The following is a 14,009-nucleotide window of genomic DNA, read 5'->3' as shown; positions in this document are numbered from 1 at the left end:
TCCTGCAATTAAGAATTCCTCATATCAGTGAGGTCATATGATACATGTCTGTCTCTGTTCGACTTATTTCGCTCAACATAATACCCTCCAGTTCCATCCACATCGTTGCAAATGGCAAGATCTCATTCCTTTTGATGGCTGCATAATATTCCATTGTATATATATACCACTTCTTCTTTATCCATTCATCTGTCGATGGACATCTTGGCTCTTTCCACAGTTTGGCTGTTGTGGACATTGCTGCTATAAACATCGGGGTGCACGTACCCTTTCAGATCCCTACTTTTGTATCTTTGGGGTAAATACCCAGTAGTGCAATTGCTGGATCATATGGTAGCTCTATTTTCAACTTTTTGAGGAACCTCCATACTGTTTTCCAGAGTGGCTGCACCAGCTTGCATTCCCACCAACAGTGTAGGAGGGAAAACCCTCCCTTTGAACTAGACTTTATGCTAGTTATTTTAAAAAGGTAAGACATTAACTGGTCTGGTGCAAAGGATCTTAGATATTTGTACTTTGTGAGTCAGTAAAATTTTCAAAGAATCAGAGGACTGGCAGAGTTGCCAATGTTTAATTTTCTCAGTTGAGGCCACTGAGAAAAGAAAGAAATGCTCATGCCCCATTATATTATCATCATTTCATGGAAGGAAATTCTAACATCTGAAAGAATGATGAGTAGGACTTTTCCTGTTAAGCTACAAATGGCAACTTTAATCCAGAACAGAGGATTAAAGCCATCAAAATATCTGTATGGAGAGCTGTATACAAAAGTGGTCAGGCAACTCCTTGTGAGAGTAGCACATGGGTTCTGATACCGACCATTACTCCAGCAACCTTCCAATGCCCATATAATCACTCTGGGTGGGGAGAGGATGGATGTGGAGAGGTTTGAGAGAAGGGAGTTATTGGCCTACTGGAAATGGAAAACTACTTGTAGAGATCAGGGGTATCTTTCACAAAAAGAAAGTTAGCTTCTATATCCCTTAGATTCTAGTTAGGAAAGTAGAAGGGATTTAATACAAGAAATTGATTATGCAAGTGTTGAATGATGAAAGTGAAAAGAGGTCAGCCAGGTAACCCAAAGAATAGTGAAAGTGGCTTCCATTCCTAGGGAAGTGGGGGAGATGGTGTTATGAGATCTAGGCATGTGTAAGAGGACTTACTACCATAGGAGCTGGAACCACCAAAGGGTCGCTCTGAAGCTAGTGAGCAGACATTTGATGGGGGTATTGTGTGGGTGGTTCTGAATCTGCCAGAAGGGAGTGCCAATGTTGTCTCTACTCTTGGATGGAGGAAGAGAGTCCCTTTTCTCTAATTCTCTTCCAGCTTCCTACTAGTGATTCCCATTGTCAGCACCTAAAAGAAGTTAGCTAGGAAGAGAACCTGTAAATGTAGTTTGCAAAGTCTCTGCTCCAGCATCACAGAACAGGTTTAGAATGATTAGCTTGGGGCTGAAAGTTATTAATAAGTAACTGACATAGTATCTCATTTCTCCATTGATCACTTAGACAGAATACTTTCTGATCTGCTCTTTGTGACTCCTTGAGCAAGGGAGAAAGAGAAATGGAGAGAGCTAGCAGGGCAGAGGGAAGAGATAGCGGCAAACACCCTATACTCTCACCACTTGGTGTGACAAGGATTTTGGAGCTTATTCTGGATCAAGTGCATTGTGGCCTGAGCCATCTTATCAGTACTTCAATCAAGAGAGCAGACTATTGCACAAAGCGGTCTTATCAGCAAGAGTTTCAGTGGGAATCAATGGGGATGGGAGCTGAGGAGACTAGAACGTTTATTTTCCCAATGGGAAAACTCCTACTTACCCCTGAGAATGAACATTTGGACACCCCTTAGAGAGGGCATCAATATGTAGTGCCTTTTGTTGGAAAAGCAGTGGCACTCAATAGAGCCGCAATTAAATTCCCAGTTAAGTAAAAAGACTTTTGCTCCTCTTCATTAATTCTTCCTCTCTGCTACAATGTGGAAAGAACTAGAACCTGAAGAGAAGGGAGGGAAGAGGAATAAACGAGTAGACTATTCCTTCTTTCCACTCCAAGTCCTAAACACTGGCCACTGAGTGGTCCCACAGAGCCTTGCCATTTAGCTAGGAAAAGAGAAGGAGATGTGATTTAAAGCAGTTATAAGCTGCAGTAATGGACTCAGTCTGAACTGTTGTTAAGGAAGAGAAAATGGATTTGACATTGCAGATGGAAATCAGTTACTGGAGAAGAATTAAAACTATTGCATACTGAGTTCAGATTGTTCAGTAAATCAATTACACAGAAATCAAAATCAAACTTTTTGGACATCATCTCAGAATAAAGGGCAATCTTTAAATTGGAAAAAAAAGCTATCTTAAAAACTCAAAAATATTACCCTTATTTTTCTCCTTTTGTCATGGTTTGGTCTAGCATGTATCCATGATGTAGGATTTTAGAATGTTTATTATTAGTCATTGAAATTTTTATCAGTCAGGGATTACTAGTATTGATAGCTATAACCTGTCAAAAGAGAAATTCATACTAGTGCTACTGCAACCAGAGTCCTCTCCCTCATTTTAGCTTTTAAATCTCTGAAGAGGGGCGCCTGGGTGGCTCAGTCGTTAAGCATCTGCCTTCGGCTCAGGTCATGATCCCAGGGTCCTGGGATCGAGCCCCGCATCGGGCTCCCTGCTCAGCGGGAAGCCTGCTTCTCCCTCTCCCCCTCCCCCTGCCTGTGTTCCCTCTCTCGCTGTGTCTCTCTCTGTCAAATAAATAAATAAAATCTTAAAAAAAAAATTTAAATCTCTGTGAAGAAAGGAGAAAGAAGGGAAGGTGCAATTAATGAAGAACTGTAGTCTTTGAACATAAGAGAATGTTATAAAAGAGTAACATACGCTTAAAAGCATCATTTAGGTGGTGAAATATAAAACCATAGGAAAACTATTAAAATATACCAGAAATGGAATTTATAGTCATCATATTTACTCATCACCTTAGAAATTCTTAGAAATATTTTGTTTTAATGAAACATATGGTGTTCTGTGTATTGAGAAGCAGATTTTGCTAATGGAAGGATAATCTCAAATTAAGAGAACTTGATCTCTTCTCTTGTCTCCATTTGCCTTAAATTTGAGGCACTTAAGAACTTCAGTATCTTTTAAAAAGTATTTCTTTTTGTCCTTACATGATTAGGGAGCACGGTTCCAGAAAACTGATCAACTTAACTTGTATTTCCAACATCAGAAAATGAAGTAAAAATCACTTCATTCACTACTACCTTGAAAAGATGTGAATAAGACCCAATCAGCTGTACAGTGATAGGTTAAGAGGCTTGGCTTTAGAACCAGGATGCTTTGGTCTGAACAGCAGAGAGTGTGACTTTGGGCATATTTCATTACTCTTCTAAGACTTGATTTCCTCACCTGTCATTATTATTGTGCCCACCTCCTTTGGTTGGCTGCTCTTATGAGAAGTATTTGAAATCACATACGTATAGTGCTTAAACTGGCAAAACTTCTCAATCTATGTTAGCCTCAATGAAAGGCAACTGGCACTAACAATCAGCAATAGAATGGTTTGTAAGAGAGAGAGAGCGCCGAATCCTAGCCACTAGACCACCAGGGATGGTAATAGAATGGTTTGTAAAACCCCTATTCTCCAATATATATATGACATGATATTATATATATCATAATATAATATGTAATGTGTTAAATTATATATTGCTATATAATAATAGTATAATACTGTAAATTAATGTAATATTAACATATTATAAACTTTCTCAGAATTGCCAAATAAAATCGCTATTGCCATCATAGAGTGATGACATAAAACTATTTCTGCCTTACAAAAGCAACTTGAGATAATGACGGCTGACTTTCTTTTCTAAAAACCATAAAACCATTTTAGAACTCCAACTACATTTACTCATTCATTCCTTGAGCAATTATTTATTGAGAGCTTGCTTTGTGTCTGCCACTATATACTGTACTAGGCACTGAGGGGGGGGATACTTTGAAATTGCCATTGGCTTTGTAAAGTTTTCGGGTCATTTCCTGTTCCCAGCAGGAAATAGGTTGCACGCTCAAAGGGGTGAAATAGAGGTACTATTTAATGGAGGTACTATTTACAAAAGTTGTGGGCAGGGTTGAGGTTAAGCAGAAAGGCGCGATGAAGCACCACAAGACTAGCCACAGTCCTATGTCTGAAGGGTCAAGTGGAGACACTAGTTCATGGAACCTAGGGACCTTCAAAGATAGGTGCCTACAGAGCTGTGGACCTAGAGTAGAAGACTTTAGCCATTGCTACACCATAGCCAACAGAGAGGGACCTCTCTTTCCTCTTGCCTTCCAGTCTACTGCCTCTGTTTCCCATTGACTGAACACACCCAGGAACCAGAGGGCTAGAGAGCCCATGGACTATGCCCAGGATAGAAAAGGTGTAGGGGTGGATCTCGATTGGAAAATGAGGAATATCCAGAAAATATCTCTCCTCTCTTTTTTTTCCTTGTTTTATATAACAGATGTTGTGTTTTATTTCTGAATATAAAGTAAAAATATTTTTAATATATAACATTTGGAAAACTGCCTTGTAAGTTGAGATCCTGCTTTTTCCTAGCCAGGACATGCTCTCAGTTAAAGGCATATAAATTTATCCAGTAAGCTCTCACACTCAAAGTGTCCTAAAAAAGAAGTTTATTTCCATGGCTTAGACCTCTTAAAAGTACTCTTGCTTGCCAGAAGACCTACTGATGTTACCCTGGAACATTTTGTCTTTCTGCCAGTCATAAATTTCCTTAGCACAGCATCTTTCTGCATGTATCACACCCTTCAGGTATTAAGTTCCATTCCATATTTTTGCATACTACATTGTTCATCATTATCTCCACTAGACAAATCCTACTTATTATTTAAGGCTACAAAGAAACCTCATTTCCTTCTCAACCTCATTTCCTTCTGAAACACAGCACAACTACTTTATTTCAAAATAAAGAAGAGTTTATCTACACATAGGATTTTAGCATTTAATTATATTCTTTGATTTACTAAATTTACAAATATTTTTGAGCAGCTACTATCTACCAAGTACATATTTAGTATGTGTAAGTTTTTCCTTCCACATTAGACCTAAAATTCTCAAGGGCCAGATTTGCTTTGAGCTTCATTTTTTAAAATAAATTTTTTGTATTTGAGTATAGTTGACACACAATGTGATATTATTTTCAAGTGTACAACACGTGATTCAACTTCTGTATATGTTATGCTCTCTCATTTCAAGTATAGCTACCATCTGTCACCATATAATGCTATTATATCATTGACTATGTTCTCAATGCTGTGCCTTTTAATCCCATAACTTACTCATTCCATAACTGAAATCCTATATCTCCCACTCCCCTTCACCCATTTTGCCCACCACTCCTGCACCCTCCTTCCCTCTGACAACCATTGTTCTCTGTGTTTATAGATCTGATTCTGCTTTTTGTTTGTTTGTTTATTCATTTGTCTTGTTTTTTAGGTTCTACATATGAGTGAAATCATATGGCGTTTGTCTTTCTCAGTCTGACTTATTTCACTTAGCATCATACCCTTCAGGTCTACCCATGTTGTCATAAATGGAAAGATCTCACCCCCTTTTTAATGACTGCATAATATTCCATTGTCTATGTGTACCACATGTTCCTTATCCATTTGTCTATGGGTAGACTCAGTGTTTATTGTAGCATTATTTACAATAGCCAAGATATGAAAGCAACCTAAGTATGCATTGAGCTTCATTTGGATCCTATCATACTTTGTGTTAGTCTGAGAAGGTATAGTTAAGGTCTTTATTTCTACTGGGGAAACTTGATCATTGTCCCTCCCTGCTGAAGATAGCTTAAGATTTCTATTCCAGTTGCAGTGTTTTATCCTATTTTTAAGTGCAATCCTACTGAGCAAAATTGATGTAAGATAAAAAGTAAATTTTGCCTCATAGATTTTTCCTACTAATTTAGTATGTGAAGCCATTTATTAGAGATCACTTTGATGTTCTTATTTTTTTCCCAGACCCACACTCTATTAATTATGATTTTTTGAAATTGACTGCAAATAACATTTGCATGGTGATAGTCCTTTTTCCTTCCTTCCTTCCTTCCTTCCTTCCTTCCTTCCTTCCTTCCTTCCTTCCTTCCTTCCTTCCTTCCTTCCTTCCTTCCTTCCTTCCTTCCTTCCTTCTTGAGAGAGATAGAGAGAGAGCAAGAGTGTGAGTGGCGGCAGAGGGAGAGTGAGAGAATCTCAAGCAGGCTTCACGCTCAGCGTGGAGCCTGATGTGGGGCTTGATCTCATGACCCTGAGACCATGACCTGAGTCAAAATTAACAATTGGACACTTAACTAACTGAGCCATCCAGGTGCCCCACATCTTGATAGTACCGATGCTAAATTTACCTGTTACTTGTGTTTGTACCATGATGTGACATAATGCTGCATGTATTTTATTAACTGTGCAAATTCATTTGGCACTCTCCAAGTAGATATTTAAGAGACCACATAATTTATCATCTAGCTATGGCCTAACACTTAAGTCCTAGCCTGTCACTGTTCTTAGTTTCTTCACCCAAATAAGTAGATATCATTTACCTCACAAAAAGATGGCCCATAAATATATGGCACACTAAGTTTTGTAGAAATAAAATAACTTAAAAAATAAGTTAATATTCTTATGTATTTTATGGGTCCTCATTTTATGTGTATATATAAAATACACATGTAAATATATTATATATAATATATATTATAACATAATATATAATAATATATAATAAAATATATATGAAATCAGTTTTTGGCTTATAAAATAATACATCACAAAAAATTTAGAAAATATGGAAAAGAAAGAAAAACCTCTTATAGAACCCTTACATGATGTCCACTGTTACCATTTACACAGCTTCTTTAGTATTTTTCCATGCTTTTATTTTACAGAATTATAATCATTGGGTATATCTAATTGTGTATCCTGAATGTAAAACTTAAATTTTGAATCTTGCTTTTTAAAAAAAAAAAAAAAACTTAGGAGCATAAACTTTGTTTTTTTCAGATTCTACCTTATAGAAGTCTTCAAGATTGAAGATCTCTATGTGATAAAATACTATTTGTCTATTTTTGTTAGGTGTCAAGGAACCTTTGAGTAAAAGCTCTAAAATTCTGGCTACTCCTGTTTGGTCAGCATTAGAAAAGTTCAATCATTCCTTGGTGTATGCTGAGGAAATGCTTTTCCTGGGCATATTGAATCAAACTCCTGAAAAACCTATGGGATTCTCTCCCCAGAACACTTACAAAGGCGAAGTTTCTCCCTCCCCCACTCTCTTACCCACTCTGTCAGTTCTGCTGCCAACTCCTGCATAATATAGTCAAATTATGTGTTAGAAATTCAACCCTGGTTTCCTGGGTGATGGTACAATGCCACTACTTAGTATTCCTAGTCACATAGCTACAATTCCATCACGCTCTTAATCTATATATATCTTCATGTTCAGAGAAGCAGACTTTTCAAATCAGGCATGTATTAAGAGTTTAAATGTACAGAGTGAGAAAACATAGGAGCTTCTTAAGTTCAGCCATGATGCAGGACATTTTTTTACCAAGATTTTGAGAAACGACCATATGGACTAATGCGTCTTGGATTCAGGGATTTCTATAGGATATCTTTTCCAGTTCAATTCTGCAAACAGAATTCTTTATATTCTCTTGTAGACTACTGGATGCCTAAACTTGAAATTTGGGCCTTTTTTAAAGGCCTGGGTTTTCAAAACGAGATTAGTTTTTCTCTGGAGTTGCACAACCAGGGTGCACCCTTAAATTTTGGTAACGTTATTGAGGTTCTTTATTTCTGAAGTGGCTTCCAATGATCTACACAAAACAAATGTCATGAATTGCAGCATTTCTTCTTCAAAATGGCCAGGTTTGTGTGATTTAGACCAGGGAATTCTAGCTCTTTCTAATTAAAATTTTCTGTGATAAATATTTGCCTATGTGCTTATACATATAAGAGATTTAAACTGATGGTAAAATTGAAATTAGGTTTTTCCGGTGATGTCTATTTTCTGTATTGGTTTGTTTTTCTTTTTCTTTTTTTGACCGTAATATCAAAGACTTGTGTTCCTTAAATTCTAAATCCGCCATGTTTTAACTGTTACCTTGGTCCAGTTATTTTTATGATCATTTGTTCCCTCATTAGGAAAAAAAAAAATGAAAATAATCTCAGAGACTGTTATGGGGATTAAATGAAATATTGTAGGAGAAAGTATAAAGCCCTTCACAAATATGTATTATTTCTATATTCTTAATGATAATGGATTATTTGGGAGCCTAAGTGTTACCCTCTTTTCTTTTCTCTCCTCCTGAGTAACTTTGCACTGATTTCTTGGATTTTTTAATTTAGTGAACCTCTTTTCTCACATATCAGATTGAATGGACTTGGGAAATTGTGATATTTACTTATACATGTACATTGCATACATTCAAATGTTAGTTTGGAGAATACAAAGAAGCCATGTATTTGTATTCAACTAAGGATACTGAGCTCTTTTTTGTGTATGTGTCTCTTTTTTTTCTCCTATAGGTCTTAAAAATTGTCAGCAAAACTGCTGAACAACGGACATCCTAAGAGGAGATATTTTTCACCTCTACAATGAAGAAAAGCAGGAGTGTTATGGCAGTGGCGGCTGATGATGTAAGTTCCAAAAATCAGAGTTGCTTGATTCTACCCGCTTTTTGTCTGCTCAATGAAGAAGTTGCTCCATAATTTTATCCAAAGAGTGGGCAAGGTTTTTTTTTTTTTTTTTTTTAAGATTTTATTTATTTATTTGAGACAGGGAGAATGAGAGAGAGCATGAGAGGGAAGAGGGTCAGAGGGAGAAGCAGACTCCCTGCTGAGCAGGGAGCCCGATGCGGGACTCGATCCCGGGACTCCAGGAGCATGACCTGAGCCGAAGGCAGTTGCTTAACCAACTGAGCCACCCAGGCGCCCCGGCAAGGTTGTTTAACATCATCACTTTATCACTAGTTGTTTCTGTGATCCAGGCATTACCAGCACCTGGACCCAGAATTCTACGAGGTAGACAGCAGGAACACTGCTCTCTCTGCAGCCTTGAGATGGGCTCAGGTTGAGGTTATGGTCTCATTCACAAAACCCCCTTTTCTGATGGATGTCCGCCTTCTAGCTCTTAGAAACTCCTCTTTCTACATGGCCTGCCTTATCAGTTCCCTGATGACTTTCTTCCCTGTCTTTACCCAGGTTCAGCTAATCCTTGAGAGTCACCTCGTACAGTGGGGTCTTTGACAACTGCTTGTAAGAAGCGTGTGATGGGGCGCCTGGGTGGCTCAGTTGGTTAAGTGACTGCCTTCGGTTCAGGTCATGATCCGGGAGTCCCTGGATCGAGTCCCGCATCGGGCTCCCTGCTCGGCAGGGAGTCTGCTTCTCCCTCTGACCCTCCCCCCTCTCATGTGCTCTCTCTCATTCTCTCTCTAATAAATAAATTTTTTAAAAAATCTTAAAAAAAAAAAGAAGCATGTGATATACACATCCTCTAGGTCTTGGCTACTCAAGTGTGATCCTCAGAGTAGCAGCATTAGCATTGCCTAGAAAATGCAGAATCTTAGGCTACATCTTAGACCAAAAAACCAGACTGTATTTTAACAAGATCCCAGAGTGGCTAGATATATGCATTCTTTTAGAAGCCCTGTGCCAGGTCATCTGAAGAAGTCTGTAAACTCACCATCTCATAACTTTGCATCTTGGGCAGCTGAGATTAATTATCTCCTTTGCTTTCAGTTGACCAGTCCCCTATTAGTGTGTCTTTAATTGTCCAGTTTTTACTCAGTTTCTGTTTGTAATTGAGTTAGAAATTATATGCCACCAATCTGATGTGCAGAAGGAAGGGAGGGAGGGAGGAAAAAGTAGTAATTTTCCTTGCTTTCTGTAATAACTCATCTTGTTGTTAAGCTCCTGGTTCAACAGATGGGGAGGGGATGGGAGGAACTTGAACTTGCCAGTTTATGTAAAATTCTGTCTTTGGGTAAATGCTTTATCTTTCAGGATTTCTCCCAGTTCTTACTCCTTCCCTTTAATCACATGGCATTGGGCAAAGGGACTTAACATTAATTAACATTATAGTAATAGATGTGTGGTATTGTCCTTATCTTGTATTGTCCCCTTTCCACTAGCATCTACTGTTGTTCAGTGGAGGAACCACTCATTTCCCCAGGTCTTTTGTTGTCGTCTCTGTCCTTGGTCCAGTGCTGCTTAGGCATGATGTGTATCAGGTGATGTATCAGGTGATGTGTGTATCAGGTGATGATTGCTCTCACTGTGAGCAGTGCACCTTCTGAGTGCACTTAGTGTGAGTTTGACCTGCCCCGTCACTGTCTGGATTCTTCACCTAACCTTTCAGCGGGGGAGCCTGGTTGCTTAAAAGCTTTGCTTTCTGTCTAGCCCTTGCCTTCGGTCTGCTCACCCCACGGACTTCTGGTCCCTTTGCCTCATGTTGAAGCAAATCTCTTAGCAGGCGAGCTGAGGCTAATTCCCAGCTACTTTCTGTGTCCCTGTAGGTGCTTGTGGGAACTTTTTAGAGCGACAAGTCCAGAGGGAGACTTAGGTATAATGTGAGGCTCTCACCCTCCAAAACACATCCCTTTGCCATTGCCATTTCTACTCTTGATTAGTGTTCTAATCTCATCACATGTGACAAGATTTCCTTTCTTTATTTCTCCCTTCTCTGCTCCCTGACCACAAGGGAACTTTCCTTATCTCATATTCTGAATTCTCAGTACCCACTGTAAAAAACGATGTTCATATTTCCGTGCTCTGCTCTGGACATCTAAAGGGAAACTTCTGGAATTTAGAAATCATTTTTCTTAAAAAAAAAAAAAAGCTTAGGACTTTCTCTTAATACTATCTGTATAGTGTGTGTTTCAAGATTCTTTTTTTTTTTTTTTTTTGGAAGAAAAAGCAATGCATTCTATCTATAACAGATGGACAACCGTTCTTTCTTTTTCATTGCATCCTTACCGTAATAACCCCAATCCTCCCTTGAGGCAATTGGTTTCCACAGTCAAAAAACAAAAGAGGGGGGTTGTTGCATACAAAAAAGAATGTGCAAAAAAGAAAAGCACATTCAAAGAATATTAAACCTACCAGGGTGGATAATTGTTACCTAGATTTGTGCTGTCCAACATGGTAGCCACTAGCCTCATGTGCCTCTTAAGCACCTGTCTGAATGGAGATGTGCTCTAAGTGCAAAAATAGATCTTGGATTGTGAATATATAATAGTATAAATAGAAAAGAATGTGAAGTATATCATTAAAAATTTTTAATATAGATTACATTTTGAAATGACAATATTTTGGATATGCTAGTTTAAGTAAAATATACTATTAAAAGTAACTTTACCTGTACCTTAAAATAATGTAACATGTCAACTATATTCAAATTTTTTAAAAAAGTGATTTCACCTGTTTCTTTTTTAGTTTTTTAATGTGGCTATTAGAAAATTTAAAACTTCATTTAGTACATTTGGATCCCATTTGTGGCTTGCACTTTATTTCTAGTGGAGAGTGATGACCTAGAACTTTTGCCAATGCACCTCAACTCTTTGAGTACAGTGTGAAAGCTCATACTTATTGTTACACACAGTATCTCCTCCCTCACAACAAGAGCAACTTAGCAGATTTTACATTTTATATGCCACACTCTGAAGTAAGTCTTCACCCCTAAGTCAGGAGGATTTTATCGTATTTCTATTAATTTTAATTCAGCATTTATTTAGTGATTTAAATATTCACTTAATATTAATTTAGCACTTGTTATCTTCCAAACACTGATTAGGTTCTAGAGAGTCAATAAATAGTGTTCATGTCCCTCTGAAGCTTATATTCCAGAGAGGAGGGGAAAAAATCCATAGATAGATTATAAAAAAATCCTAAGTATGATAAGGGCTGTACAGAAAAATGAAGTTGGTCAGTGGGTAAAGATCGCTTGGATGGTGAGAATAGAGTGTTTATGGAGGGATAATGTGAGGAGATGACATACAGACAGAGAGGACATGGGCAATGAGGGAGTGAGGCCTCTGAAGAGGGAAGAGCATTTCTTTCTTTCTCTTTCTTTCTTTCTTTCCTTCTTTCTTTCTTTCCTTCTTTCTTTCTTTTCTTTCTTTCTTCATTTCTTTCTTTGAGAGAGCATTTCTGGTAAAAGGAACGACATATGCAAAGGCTTTTACCACATGTAAGACACTATGTTTAGCTTTGTCAGAATAAGCAAATGAATAACTGTGACTACTGTGTTTGCATAGTTATTTGCAGTACACAAATACCTTTAATAGGAGACTTAATATGATGAGTGACATAGGAACAGTATACATTAAATACTTTGCATTTGGGAACTAAGTCCCAGAAGTGAGGGACAAATTCAGCGCTATTCAGGTACTAAGCACAAGCAATTAATTACGACTCTAGGAATTACAGAATAATTTACAGAGGTGGGAATTACTGTTTGGGGAGGAGTTGAAAGGGGAAAATGGCTAAAGAGAGTAGGAAAGAAGAACCAGGGAATATGTGTGTGGGTGACACACACACACACATGCACACACACACATACACACACACAGAAAGAGGGAGGGGCTGATTTTATACATAAAATATATTATTTACCTCTGGGCAACTACTCATAATTGATGGTGATTGCCTATGATAAAACTGTGTTTTTCAAAAACAACATTACTTTTGTTATTGTCTCATGGAGCATCGTGACATTTAGTCTTCACAGAGTCCCTAAGTGTCACTTGATGCTTCCCATAATTTCCATTTCCAGTTTTATAAGGTTTGAAAAGCTCTGGCCTATGGTCCAGATTGAATTGTACCCAAGCACACTAGAAGTCCTTGGAAATACCCAATCTCATTTCCTCACCAGGAGTTTAATCAGAATTCAAAAATTGGAGCAAGCTCCAAAAATGACTGGGACAGACTTAACAAAGGGAAAATAAAGCAAGAGCAACACCAACAAAGTCGTAACTACTCAGCCCCTGATACGCCTCAACTGTGCATTTCAGTGGTCCTAAATGAGTCAGTTTTGATACGGGGCTAGGCTGAGTCCCTCTGGCATCCCCTTCCCTTCCTCCCTTCAGACTTTTCCCGTTTAGATGCAGGGTTTCGCACCAGCTTCTCCTTTGTGATAACCTTTTGGAATTATATTGGCAAAAATATCAATTTTTAAACAAACAGTTATCAAGGAGCATGAGGATAATCCCAAATTGGGTCATATCTCTTGGGATTATAGAGATATAGGGTGAATCTGGGGCAGTATGATACATTTTAAAATTCGTGATTTCCAGAAGTAACATTCAAATTAATGTTCCTTTTCCCCAAATCTTTGATCTGGTGAGTGGTGTAGTCAGCCAGAATCATGCTAGTTAAAATAGGAATGTAAGTCTAAGATCTCAAATTCGGTAATTGAGAATTGACTGAATTACGTTGTTCCCTTGAGGATGTTAGCAATTTTTGGGGGGGGGAGTGCTATATAGATTATGAGTATGAATGAGAGAGTTTGAGGTAATTATGAATAACTCTAGATGGGCTAATGAGTGTTTGTGAAACAATATTAATGTTCCCAGTGTTTAACTTAATTTCTAAAAAGCCACTCCATTATGTTCTTTTGTGGTAATACATTTTCAAGGAGTCTTTTAAAATGAATTCTTTTAATTCAAAGAATGACTTCAAATTTGTAAATTCAAGCCTCTTGGCAAGTCAGTGTGGGAGATATTTTTTGGCAGGTGTGACTTTGTTACTTTTCAAATAGCAAATACCAAATAAGCACCCATTTAGTTCATTTACTACAATTAAACCTAGTTGATAATACTTCCTTTTTCTAAAAGGGAAAAATATCCAAAAACCTTATTAAGGAGACTATAGTGGTTGGTGGTTTAACTAAATGATATCCTTATTTCTGTTCTCTGGTACAAAGTCTCTTGCATAGCTCAGGTGAAATATATAC

The 14,009-nt window shown here is 37.8% G+C and overlaps 1 protein-coding gene across 1 annotated transcript in view; it reads left to right on the top strand.

Annotated features, from left to right (window-relative positions):
* Positions 1-14,009, top strand: part of LOC123859516 (3',5'-cyclic-AMP phosphodiesterase 4B-like) — a 258,595-nt gene that overhangs the window by 88,742 nt on the left and 155,844 nt on the right. Inside the window, exon 2 of the mRNA XM_045897476.2 lies at positions 8,585-8,695. Within this exon, the coding sequence (XP_045753432.1) occupies positions 8,654-8,695 (42 nt within the window). The 5' untranslated portion in view covers positions 8,585-8,653. The remainder of the gene's footprint in view (positions 1-8,584; positions 8,696-14,009) is intronic.

This window comes from Mirounga angustirostris, unplaced genomic scaffold (assembly GCF_029215605.1).
Source record: "Mirounga angustirostris isolate CCGP_5_RB_7025 unplaced genomic scaffold, mMirAng1.0.hap1 SCAF_4, whole genome shotgun sequence".
Classification (NCBI taxonomy): domain Eukaryota; kingdom Metazoa; phylum Chordata; class Mammalia; order Carnivora; family Phocidae; genus Mirounga; species Mirounga angustirostris.
The sequence above is the reverse complement of the archived record's forward strand: the minus strand, read 5'-3'. Positions and strand labels throughout refer to the sequence as shown.